Source organism: Astyanax mexicanus, chromosome 6 (genome assembly GCF_023375975.1).
Source record: "Astyanax mexicanus isolate ESR-SI-001 chromosome 6, AstMex3_surface, whole genome shotgun sequence".
Taxonomy (NCBI): Eukaryota; Metazoa; Chordata; class Actinopteri; order Characiformes; family Acestrorhamphidae; genus Astyanax; species Astyanax mexicanus.
The window spans coordinates 50,824,612-50,849,038 of record NC_064413.1 but is presented as its reverse complement, the minus strand read 5'-3'; the positions used below and the strand labels follow the sequence as shown (position 1 = coordinate 50,849,038).

The 24,427-nt window shown below is 36.7% G+C and overlaps 1 protein-coding gene across 1 annotated transcript; it reads left to right on the top strand.

Moving 5' to 3' along the window:
- The first annotated feature begins 3,869 nt into the window (after positions 1–3,869).
- On the top strand, positions 3,870–6,895 carry chst2b (carbohydrate (N-acetylglucosamine-6-O) sulfotransferase 2b). Its single transcript, XM_022662709.2, has 2 exons — positions 3,870–4,247; positions 4,430–6,895. The coding sequence occupies exon 2, from the start codon at positions 4,592–4,594 to the stop codon at positions 5,987–5,989; it is 1,398 nt and encodes a 465-aa protein (XP_022518430.2). The 5' UTR covers positions 3,870–4,247; positions 4,430–4,591; the 3' UTR covers positions 5,990–6,895.
- Positions 6,896–24,427: the final 17,532 nt, after the last annotated feature.

Here is a 24,427-nt window from a genome sequence, read left to right as displayed (position 1 = left end):
AAGCTTGACATGGCTTTAGAGCATCAGATCTGCAGTCATCAGAATTAAATGTCAAAAAGTCTTCAAAGTGTCAAAGTAGCCACCCATCAGAGTGCTATTTTAGTATTGCAGATACTAATGTGTAATGGACAATTTAATTCAGGCCTTAGTTTGAAATAGTATATATACACTACCAGACAAATGTTTGGTAATATCTTATATTCTGTGCTTTTCATCATTTTAACATTTTAGATTATTTAAAGTAGCACCTCTTGTTTAGATGACAGCTTTGCACAGCCTGGCATTTCCTCAGTCAGCTAGAGAAAATGAGGTAGTCACCTGGAACAGCTTTCAGTCAATCCGAAAAATTTCAAGAAATTTCAGAGTATTCTTAAACGCAGTGACAACGACCATCAAAAATGTTATGATGAAACTGGCACTCATCAGGAACACCCCAGGAAAGAAAGAACAAGAGTTTCCTCTGTTGCACAGCATAAGTTGATCAGAGTTACCAGTCTCAGAAACAGCAAGTTAAAAGCTCCCCAGATAAGAGCACCTAAATGCTTCACAGACTATTTTGTTTTGTTTAATGCTTTTACATTACTACATGATTCATTATGCACTCCTTCATGATGAATACAGTATTAATTTATGAATAATGTAGGAAAAATGAATAAAAACATTGAAAGAAAAGGTGTGTCCACACGTTTGACTGAGACTGTATTTCATTATCAGTGTGAACCCTGGTAAAATGAGACATAAGACACAACTGGACCAGTTTCATCTAATTTTTTGCTTTGCTCTGGTTCTTTTGGGGGCCAATAAAACGCTGCATTGACAAAAGTATTAGGTGATGGTTCAGTGATAAGTTATTTTGGAAAAATTAATGGAACGCTTGCATATTCATTGTCTTATTCAAATTTAATGGTACTAAATAGAATGTAGTGTGTCTCTATTGTCCAGAAAATACTATTCTTTTACACAATTTATTCCAAAAGTATTGAATGTACACGCCTTTGTTCCAGAGAACACAGTTCCACTGTTCCACTTTATACCCCTCTAGCCCACATCTGGCATTAGGCATTGATACCAAAAGATTCATGTTTATGTATATAACGGGGCTTCATCCAATTCTTCTTTCTGGTTACTCTGAACTAACCATCCAACATCCGTATCTGACCTCACTGATGCAGTAAGTGTTTTGAGCAGTAGATGGCAGTGCTTAACAACCTGCCATGGTTCATCTACAGCTCTAGGTCATTCTGAGTGGCATGTATGTACTGTTCATGTACTGTTACTAATACAGATTATATTATAAAAGAGCTAGTATCTATAGTACACTTTTATAAAAATCTAGAATACTTTCCTCGAAATAATATTCCTGCTATAGTCTACAGTAATTGCTTAATATAGAAATAAATTGTAAATACATTATTGCAAGTATACTAGTATGCTAGTGTTGTTATATGTAATATATGCATTTTATTTTGTATGCTATTATATTATAAGTAATTATTATAATGTAAATATATAACTATGTACTACCAACACACATCTTTTTAAAGTTTGGAAATAACAATATTCTCTATTCTAACAAATGCATGTATGTCCAAAGTCGTAGCTTCATAGGAGACAATAAACCTCTAAATGTTTATGGTAAATGAATGTAATAGTAAATTACTCAGACAAGTCTAATATTCTGTATTATTCATTTACTCATATGTAGGTAATCTCAGTAGTGAAATAGTTAGATTCCACAAGCTGGTTCTTTAGGTTGCAGTGAACAGAATTTAAATTCTTAGGATTTCTGAGCCGCGTACATTCCCTAGTGTATGTAAGTAGTTAGTAAGTTATTCTGTTGCTATGGTTATAGGAGCTGGTTCTGGTTTAGAGTTTCCGTTTTCAGGGTGATAATATTGATATGGTTACAGAGTGTAACAACTGGTTCTAATCTTAACATTCAGGCTGTTTACTGCTTTCTTCTGATATTTTTGTTATAGTTAATTTTATTTGCATTATGAATAAATATCATATTTAAGTTTAAGGGAGAAGTTACATTGTGAGTTACTAGTTCGTTAAATTGTTCTGCGAATAAAAAATCATGTTTACTCCTGCTATTTGTTGAATATTAAACAATTAATAATTTAGTAATTTATATATATATATTTATTTATATAAATATATATATATATATATATATATATATATATATATATATATATATATATATATATATATATATAAATAACAAATTAAATAAATTTTACACTAATTCTTCCTCTTATAAACTGATGGTATGCAGAAGAAGGTTGACAGACACAGCCGTCAGCCAATACTGTGTGAATGCAATTACGATGCTCTTCTTTGGCCAATAGGATGCGACTGTGGGCGGGTCTCTGGCCGAAAATAAGAGAATTATATAAAAAGATTATTTTATTCATTATTATTTTTTATTTTAAATATTTTAAAAAAATAATCATGTACACTTATTTAAACTCTTACACTTAAACTCTTACACTTAATGTACACTTAAACTGCTAACTGACATGTGGGTATGTTTACTCCTGCTATGCGTTGAATTTTAAACAAATAGTTATTTAGTAAAATAAATAAATCTTCCACTAATACCCTCTGATAAACCGCTGGGAAACAGACGAAAGTTGACAGACACAGTCATCAGCCAATAGCGTGTCAGAATGCGAACTCGAAGCCAGCGCTTGACCAATCAGATGCGAGTGTAGGCGGGTCTCTGGTAGAAAATATGCGAAATCTATATAAAAACACGTAATTTCGAACAAAAATATATTTTTCTAACAATTCTAACAATTTTGCACTCGTATTAAACAAAGCAAAAATAAGAAAACGCGTCTAAACCCTAATTTAACATTAATAAACATGACATTTTACATTCTCTTTGTCTCCTTTTTGCTCAATTGTATCCATATTTTTTGTACACAACTGCTACATTTAAAGCACACTGACGTGTGGGCATGTTTACTCCTGTTGTGCGTTGAATATTAAACAAATAATAATTTAAAATAAATAAACCTTTCACTAATTTCTCCCAAATAAACTGCTGGGGAAACAGACCAGTGTTGGCAGACACAGCCATCAGCCAATAGCGTGTCAGAATACAAACTCGAATCCCGCCCTTCGCCAATCAGACGCGAGCGTGGGCGGATTTCCGTTAGAAAAGGGGTAAAATAATACTGAAATATATATTGTTTTAAATATCCATATTTTTGGACACAACTGCTAAATTTAAAGCAAAATAACGTGTGGGCGCGTGTACTCCTGAATACAAAACAAATAATAATTTAGGGAAAAAAAATCTTCCTCTAATATCCCCCTGATAACCGCTGGAGGGACACAACCATCAGCCAATAACGTGTCAGAATGCGAACTCGAAGCAAGCGCTTGACCAATCAGATGCGAGTGTAGGCGGGTCTCTGATAGAAAATGAGGGTAAACTTTATTTAGTACAAATACATATTTTTACACATTTTAACAGTTTTTAAAATCGTTTTAAAGAGAGCAAAAATAAGAAAAAGCTTCTAAATCAGAAATTCACCTTAATAAATATGACATTTAACATTCTCTTTGTCTCCTTTTTGCTCAGTTTTATCCATATTTTTGTACACAACTGCTCGATTTAAAGCAAGCTGACGTGTGGGCGTGTTTACTCCTGCTATGCGTTGATATTAAAAATATTAAACAAATAATAATTCAGTAAAATAAATAAATCTTCCACTAATATTCCCTTAATAAACCGCTGGGAAACAGAGGAACGTTGACAGACACAGCCATCAGCCAATAGCGTGTCAGAATGCGAACTCGAAGCCAGCGCTTGGCCGATCAGATGCGAGCGTGGGCGGGCCTTCGCCGAGAGACACAGAGAAAGAGAAAGAGAGAGAGAGGGAGCCCAAATCAGTTCCGCCCAGTAGTTTGAAAACACAACGGCGCATCGGTGCTGGTGGACGCGGCAGTGTGGAGCTCGGAGACGGGGAGCTGAGGCAGCTGAAGGAGCTGAGGGAGCCGGTAAAGCCTCTATGAGTCATGGTGGACTTTTATAGCGAGCTCTGGACGCCGTTATCTGTGTGCCGTTATTGTCCTCAGTCATATTTCACAGCCTGTGTGGTGGCGGAAGGCTGGCGCTGAGCATCGTGAGGAGCTCCGTGAGCTTGGACCGGGCTCAGACTCTGTTTTTAAGGTCTGATAAGCTGAAAAACTGCCGTTCCGTGGCTACATATGGCTGTTCCCGCTGGGAGGTGGGTGTTTTAACGATTTTAGTGCAGCATGGCGCAGTGCAGTAAGAGCACATCAGCACTGCACTGTTTTTTTGGGTTTCCTCTATGATGATGATGATGATCATGATGAGGCTTGCATGACTGTTTGGTTACCTAATCCAGAGGAGTACTGCTGCTGCTGTTGCTGATGCTGTTGTCCATAGATGTAGGCCAACACCACTCTGCACCAGGACCCAAATCCCCTTCTGCTTCTGTTCTCCAATCTTCAAATCTCCAATCCTCCAAACCTGACCTGCAGCTGGACTGAGCTGAACCAAGCTAGACGGAGCGGTCCAAGGCCGCTCTCTCTCCTCCTGCTGCCACCCATGAGAGGCAAACAGTTCCAACAGCAACTAAAACCGGCAGCGCCTCGGGAGACAGACAGTGACTATGGCAGGAGACTCAAGACGTACCAGAACCACACCAAAATAATCGCCCAGCCAGGGATCGTGATGAAAGTGCTGCGCAAGAAGCGGATGATTTTGTTCATCGCTTATTTCCTGCTGCTGGTCTTGACTATGTTGAACTTGGCCAACTACAGGTGGAGCAAAGAGCCACAGCAGTGTAGCCACCAGACTCGCAGCACAGCCTACCAGGGCAGGTCAGACATCCGCTTCCTCTACAGGCCCTCGCTGGCCAAGAAGCGGCAGCTCGTCTACGTCCTCACCACGTGGCGGTCGGGGTCGTCCTTCTTTGGTGAGCTTTTCAACCAAAACCCGGACGTCTTCTTCCTCTACGAGCCGATGTGGCACATCTGGCAGAAGCTATACCCAGGCGATGCCGTCTCGCTGCAGGGGGCGGCGCGGGACATGCTGAGCGCCCTGTACCGTTGTGACCTCTCAGTGTTCCAGCTGTATAACAGCCCCGGGGGCAAGAACTTTACATCCCTCGGCTTGTTCGGGGCCACCCTGAACAAGGTGATCTGCTCGTACCCCCTGTGCTCCGCCTACCGCAAAGAGGTGGTGGGCATGGTGGACGACAAGGTGTGTAAAAAGTGCCCGCCGCAGAGTTTGCGGATGCTGGAGGAAGAGTGCCTGAAGTACAACACTATCGTCATCAAAGGGGTGCGCATTTTGGACGTTAATGTTTTGGCGCCTCTCATGGAGGACCCCTCGCTAGACCTCAAGGTGATACATCTGGTACGGGACCCGAGGGCCGTGGCGAATTCCAGAATCAAATCCAGGCATGGTTTGATTCGGGAAAATCTGCAGGTGGTCCGGAGCAGGGACCCCAAACTTAGGCGGATACCGTTTGTGGACGCTGGACATAAGATGAGCAAGAAGGACGGGGCGGACTATCATTCGATTGGAGCAATGGAGGTCATTTGCGACAGGACCCACAGGAGCTTGCGAACGGCGCTGAACCCGCCCGCCTGGCTGAAGGGCAAGTACTTGACAGTCCGTTACGAGGACCTGGTGGAGAACCCTGTCAAAGTTGTACGAAACATCTACCGCTTCGTCAATCTCAGTGTCAACCACGACATTGAGTCTTTCGCCCTCAACATGACCAACGGTACAAACTCTTCCTCAAAGCCATTCATTGTGTCATCCAGGAACGCCACCCAAGCTGCCAGCGCTTGGAGGACGCTCCTGAGCATCCAACAGATCAAACAAGTGGAGGACTACTGCCACCAGGCCATGGGGGTGCTGGGTTACGAACGTGTACGAACAGCCAGTGAGGCCAAAGACTTGGGTAAATCCTTAATGACTGCCTCCAAACTGTGACAGCAACCTCTCACCAAAGACTTCTGATTGAAAATGAAAAAGAAAAAATGCCAGTCTGAATGGTTTCAGTGTAGCTCAGTAGCTGTGGAATCCAGGCTTTATTTTGTTTCAGTGTTTTATGGAGGGATTTGACATCCCTCATAGGAATGTACTTTTATTTTGTGGTAATTTAACGCTACCACAGCTTTTATAACCGGATTATGGATGTTTGACAAACCGTCTACAAAAAAAAACAAAAACATGACTTGAATATGAGATGAGTCTTGATATTGTACAAATCATGTGTCTTGCATCTCGACAACTCTTCAGAATGGATGTTTATAGGATTATTTTGAATGTTTCAGACACATTCGTTAATTTGAATTTGCTCACTTTGCAAATTGTGAATGGAAAATGTGGAAAATACTGACAATGAATCAAAACTCTCTTTAAAAGCAGGTGATGCTGTTTAGTTAGTGCAGGATCCTCTCAGAGACAATCATTAAAGTGCTCTGTAATGATTTTCCTGTTTCTGCTGCTCCTTTGACCTGCCTGATAGTTTGTCATGGTCAGTCTGCAGTGCTGGTGGGTGCTCAGACCCCTTCCTTTATCGCTCAGCGCGTTCAGACTCCTCACTGGCTGGTTTTATTTGGCTTAGGGGTCTTTATTATTGTAGCTTTTTTCAAGATTGAGTCCCTGCTGTTTTCCCACGACACTTTCTAACATACTTATGAAAGGATCATTATAGCCAGACAGGCTGGAACTGTGACTTTTAGACTACACTCAGAGCATACTGGCTTCTCTACAGGAAAAAGAAAAGCTCTGTAACTTGTTTGGTTCTAAAAAATGAACAAAATGGTATGTTGGCAAGTGATATAATCATTTTGAGATTGCAATAATCAAAATAAAATTATGGTCTCATGTTCAGGGTTGTTTAAAGTAATTTTATACAATAAAAAGTAGACATTGCAGCAGACATTGCAATATTTAGTTGTTCTTAGATATATAGCGCAATATATTTCCAAGATATGAGCAAAATAAAAGACATTAGACAGAGATAACCTCTTTAGTATAGAAGCCATGAAAGAATGAGAACAGTAGAACAGCAGATTTTCCTTTTATAGCATGTAACCTGTAGCATGACGTGTGTTTGGAATAATTTGCCTTTTGTCCTGCAATGTGACTAATTGCACACGAGCACATGGTGATGACGATGCTGAAAGAATGTTTTGCAGTCTTATTTCTTATTAAGAGTCTTAATTCATTGGCATATAATTGACCTTGTTTGAACAAAAAATTATTCTAGGAAAAAATTAAACAAAAACATTAGTTTTATTTCAAGTATATATATTAAAATATTCAAATGGCCACAAAACAATACACATTTTAATAGATAAAATGGGTTAAAATAATTGTTAAAATTCTTGACATGTCAAGTCAAATTTACTTAAAAGACATCAGGTGTCAACCAAAGTGCTGTACAATAAAATCAAAAGAAAAAAGAAAACAAATCAGTATTAAAGTAAAAAAATATTCTTAACTCCTAATCTAGGATATAGTGGGGAAAATGAATTTACTTGAAATTGTTTACTTGATATTTTTACAACAAAATCTCAAAATGATCAGTATTTTTAAATATGTATTTAAAATAACTCAAAGCCATAATGTTTGCAGTATATTTAATGAGAAACATATTATGCTTTTCCTGCTTAAATGCACCTGATTAAACTCACCTGTTAATCAGCAGGTTCACTGTTAGCGTGTGTGTTGGAGCAGGGAAATTAATATGGGTTGAAAAACATTTAAACATAACATTTATTTGTCATGGCTTCATATTGTCACTGTTGTGCAAAACACAACACAGCAACTTCACAGGAGTAAGAAAATATATCTTTAAAATGTTTAATGGATTTTCAGTGTGAAACAGTTTGATTCCATATAATTCTGGATAATTTCTATTGGTCCACTCATTGTGATATACTGACACAATGTAAAGAACTGCCAGATTTACATTATACATGTCTAAAGATGTGAAAAATGCAGATACATTGTTTTGCTTGACATTTAAGAAATACTGACATTGACTTTACTAAAGAACTGAAGTATTTCCCTCCTTATTGAATGAGTTTTGAACATTAGTGTATTTAAAGGAACCTTCTTCATCTTTTCTCTTTCTTGTTCTTGGGCTGTGTTCCAATTGTGTTATACATACCAATACTATGGGGTATATATTATATGTTGGCTGTCCAATGAAAAACCATGTTTCTCCAAAACAGCAACTTTACAGGAGAGAGATAAAACCTTTTTGACTTTTAATGGAAGTGAATCTAAAAAAAAAAGTTTATTTCAGGTTATTTTAAAGTAATTCTATTGGTCAATTCATCAAGAAATTTTAACACAGTTTGTGTGCTCAAATGATACTTATCTCCATTTCACAGGACATTGACGATATGCACCCATCTTAATAGTGCAGGTTTGGCAGGTTAATACACAAAATATTACTGTACTAACCCATTTTGTGCTAATAGACATGAGTAGCTCCCCTGGAATAAATAGTGTCAATTGTAAGCACACTAAAAAACATCCAGTTCTAAGCATGTCTTGTAAAAAATTGAGTATAATCAACTTTCAGGATAATTTATATCTATATTACACAATTTAAACTCAAAAATGATATAATTGGCACACAAATATTTAATTATTTCGAAAAAATAATTAAAACAAAAATATTTGTTATACTTAAAAATGTCAGGTAAATGACAATCAAATAACATTTAATAATCATAATAATATTCATAGGCTTTTCAGACCTGAATTAAGTTTTCTGTCTGTAACAAACACACAAAAAATAAGACTCTACTCTCTTAAAATCTAAAGTCTATATTAAAGTAAATCCAATTAACGAACATTTTTATTCTTAAACATGATAAAAAAGTGTTAAAATGCACAAATAATTAGTTATAATAAGATTGTATTACTTTGCATAATTTGTTCTGTATTGCTGACATGGCCTAATGACTGAGTTGCAGATTTATATTTTTTCCAGTGCAGTGGGCGGGGCTTAGCTACTGTTTTATTGGCTGGTTTATGATTTATTCAGATGGACAACAGGTCTAAATTAGTGTTCTGTGTAACAAGCCATTTGGAAAAAAAAAAAAGTAATTACATGATGTCCATTGTGATTGTCGCAGGGTCCGAAAGGGTTAAGATAAAAATGCTTAAAATAAAAACCCCTTCAGACTCATGTCTGAATAATGTGTGGGACCGAATATGCAAATTCACTCGTTGCACAGCAATTACTATGTTTTTTTTTTTTTTTTCTTTTAATATTGTTTCAGCTGTGTGTAGCTCGCCCCTTTTGTTACTCATTTCACTGTGGGATATTAGTGGCCATTGTAACCACACTCAAAAACTGACCGTTTCTGAGCATTTATTGTGAATATTTAAGTATACTCAGCTTTTAAGATCACTTTTATCTATATTACATAATTCATACTCAAAAACTACTGAGTGATCAGTCATGTTTTGTAGGGGTGGGAATCGTTTACTATCTCACGATTCGATTCGATTCCGATTTTGGGGGCCACGATTCGATTCAAAATCGATTTTTGATTCAAAACGATTTGAATTATAAAAATTTCTGCTTCTGGCTTATGAATCTTATTGAAAAAAACCCTCCATAATATACACTGGTCCTGGAGCAGGTAATGTGTTACAAAAACAATAAAATGTGCAGGAATGTGGGTCCTCAGTGACAGAGGAATCACTGGGATATCACAATGACGTTAATGAACAATAAATAAATAATAAATAACACTGCTTTATTACCAGGCTACTAGCGGTGGTGTGTAGGTGACGCTGCTGGGCTGATGTGATGATAGCAGTGGAGCGCTAAAGTTCAGGAGCAGCTGCTGATTAACTAGTTAATTTAAGGTCGTTGTATTTCTTCAGAAAGGGGGCAGGAGGTGGAGAAATTAATTCATATGGTCCATTCCTTAATTCCTCTGTGATGAGGAGCTGAAATTAGCTCTGATTAGCTTATTGTATTTTTCCGTTCCGCCTTAAATGCTGCAGCCCGCTGCCACCTGTAGCGTTATTTAAGGTGGAACTGGAAAGTTAGCTAGTTAGCTAGCTAACAGTTACTGAAACTAACTACTAGCGATCTTTTTTATGCTTGTTATGAAGCATTCTGCCATAAAACATTGAAACTACACGTTAATCTAATGTAATATAGTGCTTGTTCTGCCATCTTACCGGTGATTCTCAAACACCTACGCTCTGTGTGTGTCTGGAAGATCTCCGTTTGAAAGGACAAGCGCTATCCCCAGGGTTGCCAGGTCCAACAAAAATACCCAGCCCAAAATCAGTCTAAAACCCGCCCCTCAGAATCGATTTTGGGACATTTTAAATCGATTCTGAATCGTAGTAAATGAGAATCAAGATTCTTATGTGAATCGATTTTTTGGCACACCTCTAATGTTTTGTATATCTATCTATAAAATATAAAATTATCTGTATTTTTTTTGTTAAGCTTGACAAACGGCAAGTAAATGGCAATCAAATAACATATATAATAATATTCTTAAGAAAAAAAAAACATGCTTAAAATAAGACCCCTTCCTTGTTCTCTAAGCTAGTTCAGTCTCCTCACTGGCTTGTCTTGATCACTGTGGGAGACAGAATGTGTAAAATCACACCTTTTTTCTAATACTGTTCCAGATGTGAATTGCTCTGCGTTTTCTGTTTGGCATTCATCTGTGGATTAATAGTGAAAATTTTAACCACGCTCAAAAACTGACCGATTCTGAGTATGTATCACTGAACTTTGAGTAAACTCAACTTTGACACTTATTATGAACACTACATACTTAATACTAGGACTGGTTACTATCAATGATTTCGAACATTGATTTGATGCTGATTTAATTAGATTTTTGATTTAATTTGATATTAATTTATCAGGTATATTTTAGTAACATTAACTTTTAATTTAGGTACAAATATATACAGCTCTGGAAAAAAAATGATTTTACCAAATTGAAAACCTCTGGAATATAATCAAGAGGAAGATGGATGATCACAAGCCATCAAACCAAACTGAACTGCTTGAATTTTTGCACCAGGAGTAAAGCAGCATAAAGTGATCCAAAAGCAGTGTGTAAGACTGGTGGAGGAGAACATGCCAAGATGCATTCAGCCATTTCTCATTTTCTTTTATTTGGAATTTGGGAGAAAAGTTGTCCATAGTTTATAGAATAAAACAACAATGTTCTTTTTACTCAAACATAAACCTATAAATAGCAAAATCAGAGAAACTGATTCAGAAACTGAAGTGGTCTCTTTGTTTCAGAGCTGTATATATATTTATAAGGAACTAATAAATTAACTGTACCAGGATCACTCAGCCTACCATTATTAAAAATATTAGTAATCATTTTTTTTTTTATTATTACGGCCATGCTTTTGTCCAAAATGAGTTTGTTTGACGGTTGATCTCAGTTCTAAATTAATTAATCTTAGATCATTATGAATGAAGGTTGATTTAAATCGAGATTGTGAAACAAAACGCACTTTCAGTACTCATAGATAGTGGATAGACAGACAGACAATTACACAATTGGGATGCACCCTCTCTCTCTTTCTCTTTCTTTTCTATCTTTTTTGTTTCTCACTCTCTCTCCCCTCAGTTTCTCAGTTATGCACACAATCCAGCCCTGCATTGCATTTTAACTGGTTTCTGCGGGTCTTGAGTGATTGTAAGTGGGGAGCTGGACTTGAATCCAGCCTTTTATTAGTGAGTTTTGTGGAACATGTGGAGAATGTGAGTGTGTGTGCTGTCTGAGATATCAGAAATAAATAGCTCGGCTTGTTTTAGAGCACAGAAGTGTGTGTGTGTGTGTGTGTGTGTTGTGTGCATGGCCCTGTCACTATAATAGGCGTGTGGAAAGTTCAATGTTTGATTTACCAAGTTTTACTAAGTTCTGTTTCTTTTTTATTCTAAAAAACAACCAATTTGGTGGGAGAGACCAGTAGAAAATCAAAATATCTAATATTTATTATGTATTTTGAGTTTGTTAAGAATTTAATAAGGTAAATAATACATTACCTTCTTTCCAGATTTGATTAAAAAAATTTATGGCGCCTTTTAAACCTGTGTTGACCACAGACTGGAACAAAGAACCAGAGTTTGGTCCGACCAAAAGAGGTGTTCTCAATCTGGATCTACTCACCCATGTCTGTTTTAACTGCATTGTGAATTACTTTTCTAGATGATTCAGACTTTTCGACCAATCACAGGAAGTTGAGTCAGTCTTTAAACAAATAAAGAACTGGTGTTATGCCAAAATCCGCTCCCCTTGGCATTCAGTCTGTCATGCAACAAAAATGCTTAGATTGGTAGTTAATTTATTTACTGTTGGTTAACCCTTATTTGTAAACAGAAATAAAGGGAATTAGAGGAGAATCTTTTACATTCATTCTGCTGCAGGGCAAACACGTGTAAGCAAATGGGAGTCAAATTCTGACCGGGTGCTTTAATTCAGCATAACACCTAAAAAAAAAAAAAAGCAGCTCTCCGAACTCTTAACATAACTAACATTCAACAAACCAATTATTAATACCAAGTACAGAGAGACTCCGCCCACATAGCTGAAAATGATGACAGGATGTATTAAAGTTCTTAAATCCGTCACTAAACTGCAGTGTAAAATCAAAACTAACCCGACCAAATAGAGTATATTCAATGTAACAAACTGGACTATCAGATGTGAAAATGCCATAAGTTTTTTTTTTTTTTTTTTTTTTCTGTTCTAATTGATTTAAGTGGATGAAATGCTGGACGGTAGGCTAGAGAGACCAGTAGGATATTAAAAGATCTAATATTTATTATGTCTTTTTAGTTTGTTAAGAATTTAATAAGATAATAATAAGTTACCTTCTTCTCAGGTTTGATTTAAGATGTTAAGAGTTTTTTTGCTTGGTCCTAAAAGGTATTATTTATTGAAAAAATAAAACTACAATGAACTGTATTAAGTTTCTCAGGGGGTCCTGGGGTAATTTTCTCTTCTATGGGGTTCCTCTGTGATTTTATTCCTTTCTGGAATGACCATATGCATATTTTTCTCAGACGTCCTCTGATAAAATTACAGACTGAATTATCTACTGTTTTTCGCTGAACTCCGTGCTCCTCCGATAATTTTAGTCCTGTCTGGACGCACATCTCTGAGTTTCGTCTCCTCGCGTTTAATAAAATAGCTATTTGTCCACTGCTACACACCATAATTACACTTTGGCCACACGTTTCCATGGAGATCCATGTTAAAAACACAACAGCGAGTGGAAATGGAGGAGCTACTGAACGTGATGTCATGTGACTGAGAAGGCCTAAAAAATCACTAGTCCTACAGTTTTTTCAACTGTAGTCCGGATGCAGGAGTTTTATCACTGAGTAGAAGTGTGAAATATTTTTACATACGTTCCCCTAGAGCCAGTGAATGGTAATCAAATAGATCACCTTTCTCTAGATAAAGTTTCTTGTGTGGATTGAGGGGATTGAGATTTTTCCTCTTTTCTTTTTTCATATAACGTTCTCACAGTTTTCTCACAGCCATTTATATGCTGTAGCTTATAGAGTACTCCTGGTCACGAATGTCTATTGTATCCAGGTAAGGTTTTAGCCACATTCATGTACATTTGGTAGTCAAATGCGTTTTTGATTAGCCAGACTGAATTCTGATTGCTGTGACAGACGGAATATGCAAATTAACTTGTTGGGCAGCAGTTATCACTGGTGTAGTTTTACTCACTTGTGCAACAGTTGTGTGTAAATTAAATGTAGGCTGGTTGTAATGTAAGTGTTTGCTAAATTCAGATTTATGCATTACTAAATCTAAGCAGGTTGGACCACACAAAGTACTTTTATATGTAGGATCTATAGTTGCACCTACCCCTAAATAGCTGTAACTAAACCAATAAAAAACATTAAATGGCTTGTTTGGTGCTTTGAGCAGGATAGAGAGACTTAAAAATGATGAGTTTCTTTGATTTTACCAAATTGATGAAAATCTCTGGAATATAATCAAGAAAGTGAGAAATTAAGAAAAGAAAATCCACATTGTTCTCATTTCCCATTATATATCTACTAGAGACTTATATTATATCTGTCCAGTATCATTTATTTTACTTTAATCCTGGATATATGGAGATATTTGGAGTGCATTATTAGTATCATAACATTCTGGGTCATTGACTTTTGTTACGAATCTGATAAAATTCTTGTATTTTTTAATGTCTCAGTTAGGGATGTGCCATATCATAGCATATGCAATAGTACAATTTAATTTAATTCTTATATCTTTAATTCTTAAAACATTTTTTTTAATTCAGTGTTTTGTCATATTGCCAAGAGTATCGTTATCACACAAATACCATGAAATATTGTGATATTATTTTAGGGGCATATTTTTACCCACTCCTACTGACCACCGTACCTCATAGGGTTAAACAGCCTTAACACAGAGGGAATTACATTCTGCATTTATTCTACGATCGACACCAATTATTTCAGATTAATTAACATCTTAATATCTTTTCCTGAAAATCCAAGAGTCAGTCTGATCTAAAACAGCACATCATTACTGTAAACTAATGAAATGTGTACCATATGCTGTTTTTCACTGGATACTAGTGAAAACACGAGCTCGCTGTGAGATACAGTTGTCTTTGGCTGGCCTTCTGCAGCGGTGCACAGCTGTCAGTACTGTCCTTTGGGGGGGACGGGGGGTGGGGGGTCATTTTCACATTGCTAATTATAAGGGTAATGTCAGGGGAAAGCACTGTATAACCCATAACACAATTTACAATATAGCTGTTTTTACTGTAACCTCAAAACCTTATTATCAGATAATTATAATTGCCACTAATATCTTGATGCTATAATAATACAATTCTGCTATTTTAAAGCCTAATGAGCATTTAATTATTAAAATTATATTTAGCCACTAGGTTTCTAATTTTTATATCCTAATTAAATAAAATGTGAATAAAATAAAACCACCATTTAAAAGTAGACATACCAACTCTACACTTTCATAGATATTATTAAGGTCAGCAAATATGAATAAGAATTTTCATCATGTTTATACATTGCAATTATTGTAACAGGCCTTCATATAGCTTATTAAAACATATCCATCAATACAAAGGACAAAATCTAAGGTTTTTATTCTCATTTTGGAATTATTAAAATTTTTGTGGTTAATTTTGCTTAATTATAATTATATATATTTTTTTAAGAAATAATGCTTGAGGCATCTAAGGTATATTTAATTGATAAATTAATAGAAGTAAAATATAGAAGTTTAATAATAATCATCCCAATGTAAGTAAATGTAAGATAAGATATTTATAACAGCTTTAAGAAGATTTCCCTTGCTAAGATATTTTTTATATATTTTTTTAATTATATATTCACATCAACATAAAATGTAGTGGAAATATTTGATGCAACAAATCCTAACAATTCAATATTTCATGATGTCTTGCGATACTGTAAGCAATGAGATATATTGTGATTGTTTATACAGCTTAAATAAAAATATTCATATTAAAATCAGTACAAGGGGTGGACGATGTGACCCTAAAATAATTTCACAATATTTCATGTTTTTTTGTGATAATGATACTCTTGGCAAGTATCATCTTGGCAACTCTTTGTAACAGAAGTTAATGATACTAATAATAATGCACTCCAAATATATCCTTATATCCAGGATTAAAGTAAAATAAATGATTCTGGACAGAGATAATCTGTCTCTAATAGATATTTAATGGAAAATGAGAACAGTGTGAATTTTTCTTTGCCTTAAAACAGCAAAAAAAGTAGTACACTGATGTGATAATTAGTTGTGGGTGTAATATCGTTCACAATATTCAAAAAAGTTGGAGATATTATTGCGTACGATACGATATGGCACACCCCTAATCAGTACTATGTTTTTAAAAACTGTACAGTACTGCAAAACAAAATATTGCCATACTTTGATAAATGTATATTTTCTTACACTTTTAGTAATTACCTTTAATTATTGTATCAAAATATCAAACACAGTAGATGCTGTGTCTCCAGGAGGATCTCTGTAAATCTATAAATCTATAAAAGGACATCGGGCCTTTGTGAGGCTGAGTGTTAATGATCTTTGAGTGCTGCATCTGCTGTTCTTATGCTGGTACTGCTTTATGTCTACCACCAGCGCCAGTACTTTAATGTATTTTGTCCCTTGTGCTTCTAAAAAGAACATCGTGTTCAGAGTTTGGGCTGCTTCAGCTGGAGCGTATTCATCTTGTGGAACTTTTATCTGATGTCCTTCTGGCTTCAAGCAAACTTATTAGCATGAATAACTTGATAAGAGGTAAACTGCACTTTTAAAAGGCCATTAAACTCCCTGATTTTAGCTGACTCCACTCTTAACTCAAATTTAAAAAATGCAAATGCAAAAAAAAACGTGAGGGGTAGTTTGGGAGGGGCACTGGGTGATGTATGGGTTTAGAGGTGGGGCAGGAGTGATAGCTTTAAATAAGATTGGCTGATCTGCAGCAGCAGAAGCGTGCCTCTGATAGCGGTGAGACGCAGATGGTTGGACGTCAGCAGGAAGGGGCGGTATTATTGATTGACTGATCTGCATATTGTGATGATGTGTCTGCGTACCAAATTACATGGAAACTTCATTCACGCCTATAGCACAGTTAAACCTGAAAAGAGCTGCAGAGACAAAGATTACCACAAAAAAGCGTTTTTTTAAAGGTTAGAAAATGTAAAAAAAAAAAATTAATAAGCAGGACTGGTATGTTTCATTACTTCAAAGGAACACATTTTATGTTTTATTTTATTCATTTCTTCTCTATTTGTTTTATTACTGGTTTTACTTTTGTGCCTTTCACCTTTTTTATTTCATTTATCTCGTCCTTTTATTTTTTTATATACTTTCTTAACTTATTATTATTGTTATTTATTTTAGTTCCATCAAAAAAAAATTGGTGTCATTTTAGTCCTTAATTTCTTAATTGTTTGTGTTTTAAATTTTATTTTTCTAATGATTTATCCCTGTTTTATTGCTTTAGCTTTTAGCCTGTTAGCATATCCTTTTATTTTTAATTATTTAATTTCTTCTTATTCAAATCTTATATTGTTTGCTTGTTTTTATATTTACACATATTTTTCAGTCCCATTAATTTTGTTAATAAGGTTCGGCTGCATTGAAAATGAGGGGTACCCTCAATGTATTCCGAGTGTACATAAAGGTTACATAATTGATTGACATTTCAGATATCAATGAAATAAAAAACATATTTACGGTTTAGTTCAACACTTATTTGGAGACTTCTATCATAGTAATATACAAGCTCTGCAGTTGTTAGTCTGAGATATTGATATGTGGGCCTGCATTCTCGCTGACAGGCAACAGAGTGAAAAGCGACCCATCATGTCCTATCAGGACGATGCATTTGTAGCTGCAATTTAGCACAAAGAAACAAATTACAAATTGATGTGAGGTGTTCTCAACTTTATGCAAATAAATTATGAAGCAGTGAGGCAACGTTCTTTTCCAATTGGCTGAACAAATTCTTCAAATGAATTATAGACACAGGGGTGCAATGTCTCCAGGATCTGCTCTATGTTCTTTTGAGTGATTGAGAGGTGTTGATACCGGTATTAGGACCACAAAAGAGCAGTCTTTGTCTTGACTTGGAATAGTCTTCATTTAGGGTAGGTCTTGCCTTAGTCTCGGGGTAAGGTGGACTGGACTTAGTCGTTCAGTGTTTCTATATGAGGTAACGTTAGGTAATGTTCAAGAAAATATATAATGAAATATATTTATTAATAGCTATCACATATAATTAATGATACTGAATGTACATTGACTTACAAACTTTCATTTCCGTTTCACTTCCGTTTTCTTTATTTTTTATTTTTTTTATGATAAAAAAAAAAAAAATCTTACTCTGTTCTCTGTCTTGTTTTTGGACCTACCACTTCCGGTCTCAGTCTTGAATTGGACTCAACTACTAAAAGTCTTGGTCTTGACTTGAACTTGATATGTCTTTATCTTAGGCCCAATCCTACGGCTCTACCACTAACCCCTACCCCTTCTTTTCGAGTGCAACCCTTCCCGTTGGAACAGAGATATAATGGAACGGGGTGAAATCCTTTCCCTAAGAATTGGGACAGTCCATCAAGCACTTGATACGTCATCAGGAGCTGCTACTGATTAACTAGCTAACTTTAGGGCTTTAACGTATGTCTTTAGAAAGGGGGGAGATGGTGCAGAAATTAATTATGTGATTGGGAGCTGAAATTAGCTTTAATTAGCTTTTATTTTATGCATCAGCTTCTGCCATTTGTTGCACCATTTGGATAGGGAAAGTTAGCTAGCTAGCTACTGAGACAAACTATTAGTGACCTTTTTTATGCTTGTTATGAAAAATTCGACTATAAAACATTGAAACTACACAGCTCTAATGAAATAGTGCTAAGCATCACTTTGTGTTGCCATCTTACCAGTGATTCTCATAACCCTTTGTTTGAAGTGTGCCTCTGAAAAATCTCTGTATGAAGAGATAACAAGCCACCTCTTCCCCTAACCTACCCCTCGAGCCTAACGAGAATCGGGACACTCCTACCCCTCAACGTGCACATGCATAACAGAAGGGTAGGGGTAAGGGGAAGGGCCAAGGGTTAAAATGGGATTGGGTCTTAGTCTTGACTTGGATACAGATCTAGTGTTCTTGACTACAACACTATCTACCACTTGCTTTTTTTATAGTCCGGTTCAGTCAAACACTGATTTATAGTAATAAAAGTATGTAAACTGTCAGTATTTTGAAGTCAAGGGCAATTAATCCAAGACCAGTGGCATAAACTGGGAAAAGCAAAAACTTTATCTATATAGTGCTTTTTACAGCTCATTTTGTCACAAAACATCTTTACAGATCACAGAATCAGACAAAACTTTAAAATATGAAACAGAACATAAAACCTCCATTGGTTCATCCCAACACCGGAAGGAACCAAGGCTTACATCTAAGGCAGGGGTGTCCAAACTTTTTTTGTTGGGGGCCAGAAGGAGAAACATATTTGAAGTCACGGGCCACACTGTGTAATAAAACAAATAATGAAATATACCACATTGACAGTGTTGTGTAAACTAAGATTTTTCAAATTGATGTTTAATTTCATGATGTCTCTTAATATTAAACTCCTTAATTACGGCAACTTTTAGACTCTTTGCCCCGTTTTTCTGCGCTAGAAATGCGCACCCTCTCCGCTTTTAGACTCTTTGCCCCGTTTTTCTGCGCTAGAAATGCGCACCCTCTCTGCTTTTAGACTCTTTGCCCCGTTTTTCTGCGCTAGAAATGCGCTCCCTCTCCGCTTTTAGACTCTTTTGCCCCGTTTTTCTGAGCTAGAAATGCGCACTCTCTCTGCTTTTAGACTCTTTGCCCCGTTTTTCTGAGCTAGAAATGCGCACTCTCTCTGCTTTTAGACTCTTTGGCCCGTTTTTCTGCGCTAGAAATGCGCTCCCTCTCCCTTTTGAACTCTTTGTCCCGTTTCTGACACCTAGCGTTCAAACTTTGAATCTCATATTATAAAAAACTACTTAACAGCGGGCCAACTTTCATTCTATTTCTAAAATACCTCGCGGGCCGCTCCAAAAAAGGAAACGGGCCGCAAATGGCCCACGGGCCGTAGTTTGGACACCCCTGATTTAAGGGTTACCCATCCTCAAAGCTATTCATCCACATTGGTGAATAGCTACACCAGCAGTGGAAGCAAATCGAAAATCCTTATTAGAGTTAATGTAAACTTCGATGTAATCAGTAGCAGAGAGTGAGCAACAATTTAGAGACTTCTAATTACTTGGAGTTCTCTAATTACTTGGAGAAAAGCAGAGAGAGATGGAATTAGTTATGACTGGATTTATGGAGAACAGCATTATGCAACATTATCAGAGCTTGGAAAATTAGTGACTCCAGTAGATCTGACTCTTAACAGTCTTACTAAAAGAAGGAAGAGCCAGAAGGTAACATAGACATAGAGACACAATAAAAAAACTCTGGCAAACAAACATGAAGCAAACAAAAAGACAATGGGGAAGCGGTGCTAGCTTACAAACTCGTTAACTGATTCAGACCAAATCAAACGACCTGTAGGTGTGAAACTGCTCTAAGAGTTTAAAAGGTCAAAACAGAGAACAAATAATACCAATAGAACAGATGTTTGGGGAACGGCTGCAGCAGAGCAGAGGCAGTACAGAGCATGAGAAGCTCTGTGTACTGAGCAGCAATAATACAGCAATAATAAATATGTGCTGTGTCTCCAGGAGGAACTCTAGATCTATGAAAGGACATCAGGCCTTTGTGAGGCTGAGCGATAATACTCTTTGAGTGCTGCTGTTCTTTTTTTTTATGCTGGTATTATTGTGCTAACTGCCATCAATGCCAATTCTCCAGTGTATTTTGTCCCTTGTCCTTCTCAAAAGAACATCATGTTCAGAATTTGGGCTGCTTCAGCTGGAGCCGATTCAACTTGTGGAGCTTTTACCTGACACCTTTCTGGCTTCCATTGGCAATAACAGTGAGAAATATAATATGGATCAGCTTATTGTGAGCAAACACAGCCAAGCTCCTGAGGGAATGGATGAGTATGATGAAAAGATTGCAGAAAAAATATTAAAGACAGATAGCAGCTCTATATCTTGGCCGTGATCGATACCACCTTCATGCTGCATTATTTTGAATCAAGACTCAGTCTGCTTGGATTTTGCCATTTTTGCATTTTTCACACGCTAGGTGAACACCCCCAAAAATTTATTATTTATTTTAAATATAGAACAATCAAAAGTTTGGACACACCTTCTCTTTCTTTTTTTTTTTGCTTTTCCTTATTTGTAAATAAAGGAACACATAAGAAGACATGTACTAACCTAAAAGTGTTAAACAAACCAAAATATTCTTATCTGCGGATCTGTTTGTCAACTTGCGGTTTCTAAGGCAAGTAACTTTAATAAACGTATCCTGTACAACAGAGGAAACTCTTGCTCTTCCTTTCCTGGGGCGGTCCTGATGAGAGCCAGTTTCATCATAACATATTTAATGGTCTTTGCTTTGCTTAGTTGAGTAGTTCTTGCTTCTCATAATCTGGATTAGAACATTATTCAAATATTCACTATTCACTGTATACCTGTAACTCTACCTCTTTACTACTTTACAAATGATGCTCTCAAACACCTTTATTAAGAGACAAGAAATTCAAGTAATTAACTCTTGATGAGTTCAGCACAGCTGTTAACTGAAAGCCTGAATTCCAGGTGACTCTACTTCATAAAGCTGCCTGAGAAAATCCAGCCAAGATTTGCAAAGCTGTCTAATCTAAGCAAGAGGAGCTACTTTGAAGAATCTAAAATACAAAAAATATTCTGGTTTGTTGGGCCACTTTTTGTTTAGTAAATAATTATATGTATTTTTATTCATAGTTTGGATGAGTTTAGTATTAATCTTCAATGTAGAGCATTTAAAAAAAATAAAAAACATTGAATTTAAGGTGTGTCCAAACCTTTATTGTAAGAGGACACTCTAAATATATATGTGTTCATTGTGGTTAGGATATTGTGGCTGAAGAGCTTCAAATAGGCCTAAGGCCCTAGTAGTGCATATGGTAGTCAGTGTACACTACGTTATGTAATTGGGAGGAAATGAACTTCCTCAAAAACTGTAGTTATGCCTCACAGACTGAAATATTGAGCTACATGCATTACGTTTTGTAACTGTTTTTAGGATGTTTTATTTTATCTGTAGTTATAGTTATAATGGTCCATCTTTATGATTGCTTTTTATTTCCTGTCATGCATTTCAAATAAATGACAAGTTCAGTGGAGTCTATAGACAGAATGTATGGCTTGGGGCTTGATTTTATACACCTGTAGCTATAGGACTGAATTAAACACCTAAATTGAGTGACTAAGAGGAGTGTTCCGATACTTTTGTCTGTAACATGTATGCAAGTTAATATTAAATATATGCATAAAAATATATTAAATATGTACTCATTTACCAACACTAATCAATAGCCTTAATATCCTGTATAACCAAATTAACTACTTAATTAACTCAGTTCAACTCACGAGTCTCACAAGTAAAACATATACTGTAAAATAGCTGGTGATGTCATGTCTGGTGCTGTTAGCTCCTCTGTCCCTTCCACACCAAGCTCTAACGGAGGTTCTCAGGTCAACAACTACACTACCCAGAATGCACCACCCGCTGACATCACGCACTCACCTGATCACGTGACACCTCACCTGCTTCCTCCAGGAAGTCCCGAATACTGATTACTGGCACTATAAAGGTGCACGCCACACAAACACACACGCCGCGTATTGTAGGTTCTCCTCATTACAAGGCGTTCTATATCTCTCTATATATGTCTCAGTTTATCTTGTGTATGACCTTGCTTTTGTTTTCTCGACGCCGATTATTGCCTTTGCCTCTGATACTGGATTGCTTGTGTATTACCTGGACTGTGTTTTCACTACTGCCTCTTGGATTACCTCTGACATTGGATCTCTCGTGTATGAACTCTGGACTGTTTCTCGTTTATGGTATGGTTTTGCCTTCATTGCTCTGTTTACTGGTGATCACCCATTTTTCTGTATCGACTACGATTACATCTGTTTATTTTACAATAAACATATATTTTTATCAGTATCTGCACGTGTCTGCAATTCTGTGCACACCATGACAGGTGAATGGCTTAGTGCAGACATGTTAATGCATTATAATGCATTATAAGCGTGTTTGCCTCCCAGCACTGTCTTGGGTCTTGGGTTCAAGTCCCTATCTGGGTGGAGTTTTCATGTTCTCCCTGTGTCTGCGTTGATTCCCTCCCAAGACCCTGGTTTCCTCCCGCGGTCCAAAAACATGGAGATAAATTGGATATTCTAAAACTATTTCAAAAAATGTAATACTCTAAATTGATCTGGTGTGTATGTGTGTGTGTGTTTAAATGTATATATGACTGTGTGCCCAGAAATGGATTGGCACTCTGTCTTGGGTTAATGCTGTAGTGCCCGATGCAGACCTCCAGGTGGACGGTGGTTTTCGGTTGAGAGTACGCTGTGCCCTATTGGCTGCCACATTTGTGTGGCGATGAGTGCCAAGTATGAATGGGTTGTGTGTGAAAATCTATGTCTGCTATATAAGTATAACTTCATTCATTCATTCATTTATTCATTCAGCGAGAATAAAATGTTCATTCATTTAGTTTATCATGGCGCAGCAGTAGAAACAGTGTTAGTTCATTGATGTAGTAATTATGTGGGTAATAAATCAGGTTAAACTGCACCTGAACAGCTGTTTAGCTCAAACACGAGGAGTATATTTGTAAGTTGGTTTGGATCAAGGTCAGATCATGTTTTCACCACAAATAAACCACGCTGGAGTTCATTCGGATCCAGATCAAGGGCACCTCCTCTCGTGTGCAATTACTTTTTTTCATACCTGCCAAAACAAACTGCATGAAATGAAGTGTGCCAATGAACCAGAGTGCGTTTTAACCATATCAAATAGTTCTGGTGTAAAAACACCATTGGTCATATTGCCTAGTCTACTGCTTAGGGACCCTGTGGAATGGAATGCAGCTCAGGTGAGAAGCTGTGGCTTAAATATATGGGTTTAATGTATAAATCCATGTACAGTATGTGTGGCAGCTCAAGAAACCCATGCTGACATAAAACTGTAGCCAAATTCCGGAAATCCTGTCCGGATGCCTTTTTTTTACATCTCAAAAAAGTGTACGGTATGTCCGGGAAGCAGATGATATGTGATCACCCTAATTTCTACATTTTTCTTGGTATTTGTCAGTTTTTGGTGCTTTCTGAGCAGATAAACGCACTGTAACAACCTAAATAGCTTTAAATATAATTTATTCAGGTGGCGTTAGACGTATGCACTGTTCTGTATGCGTGTGCTGTTCCTCTGGGCGGCCTTAGGAAGGCATAAACTGTCCACCTGCAGCGCGTTCTCGCTTTGTCAGCAAGCAGCTGCAGGAACTCAGCAGGAAGAGACCCCAGTAAAACATGAAGAGGTTCCGCATCGAACAGAAAAACAACAGCAGCAGCCAAACTCTCGACAACAGGTAGAGAGTGAGGAGAGAACAGTCTGTACACTGAAGATATACTGCTGCGGGAGGATGCTCAAATCCAGGGAGATTTAATTCAGCTAGAATTAATATTCTGGCAAGGCCTTTTATCCTCAAATAACAAAGAAATTAGAACACTAGTGAAAACTTTAGTTTTAGGTATCCGTAATATAAATAATAATATTATTACTATATCTATAGCAAGCTGTTATAGATATGGGAATTTTACTAGTGATAATATCAGGTTTACAGATCTATAAAATCATTTT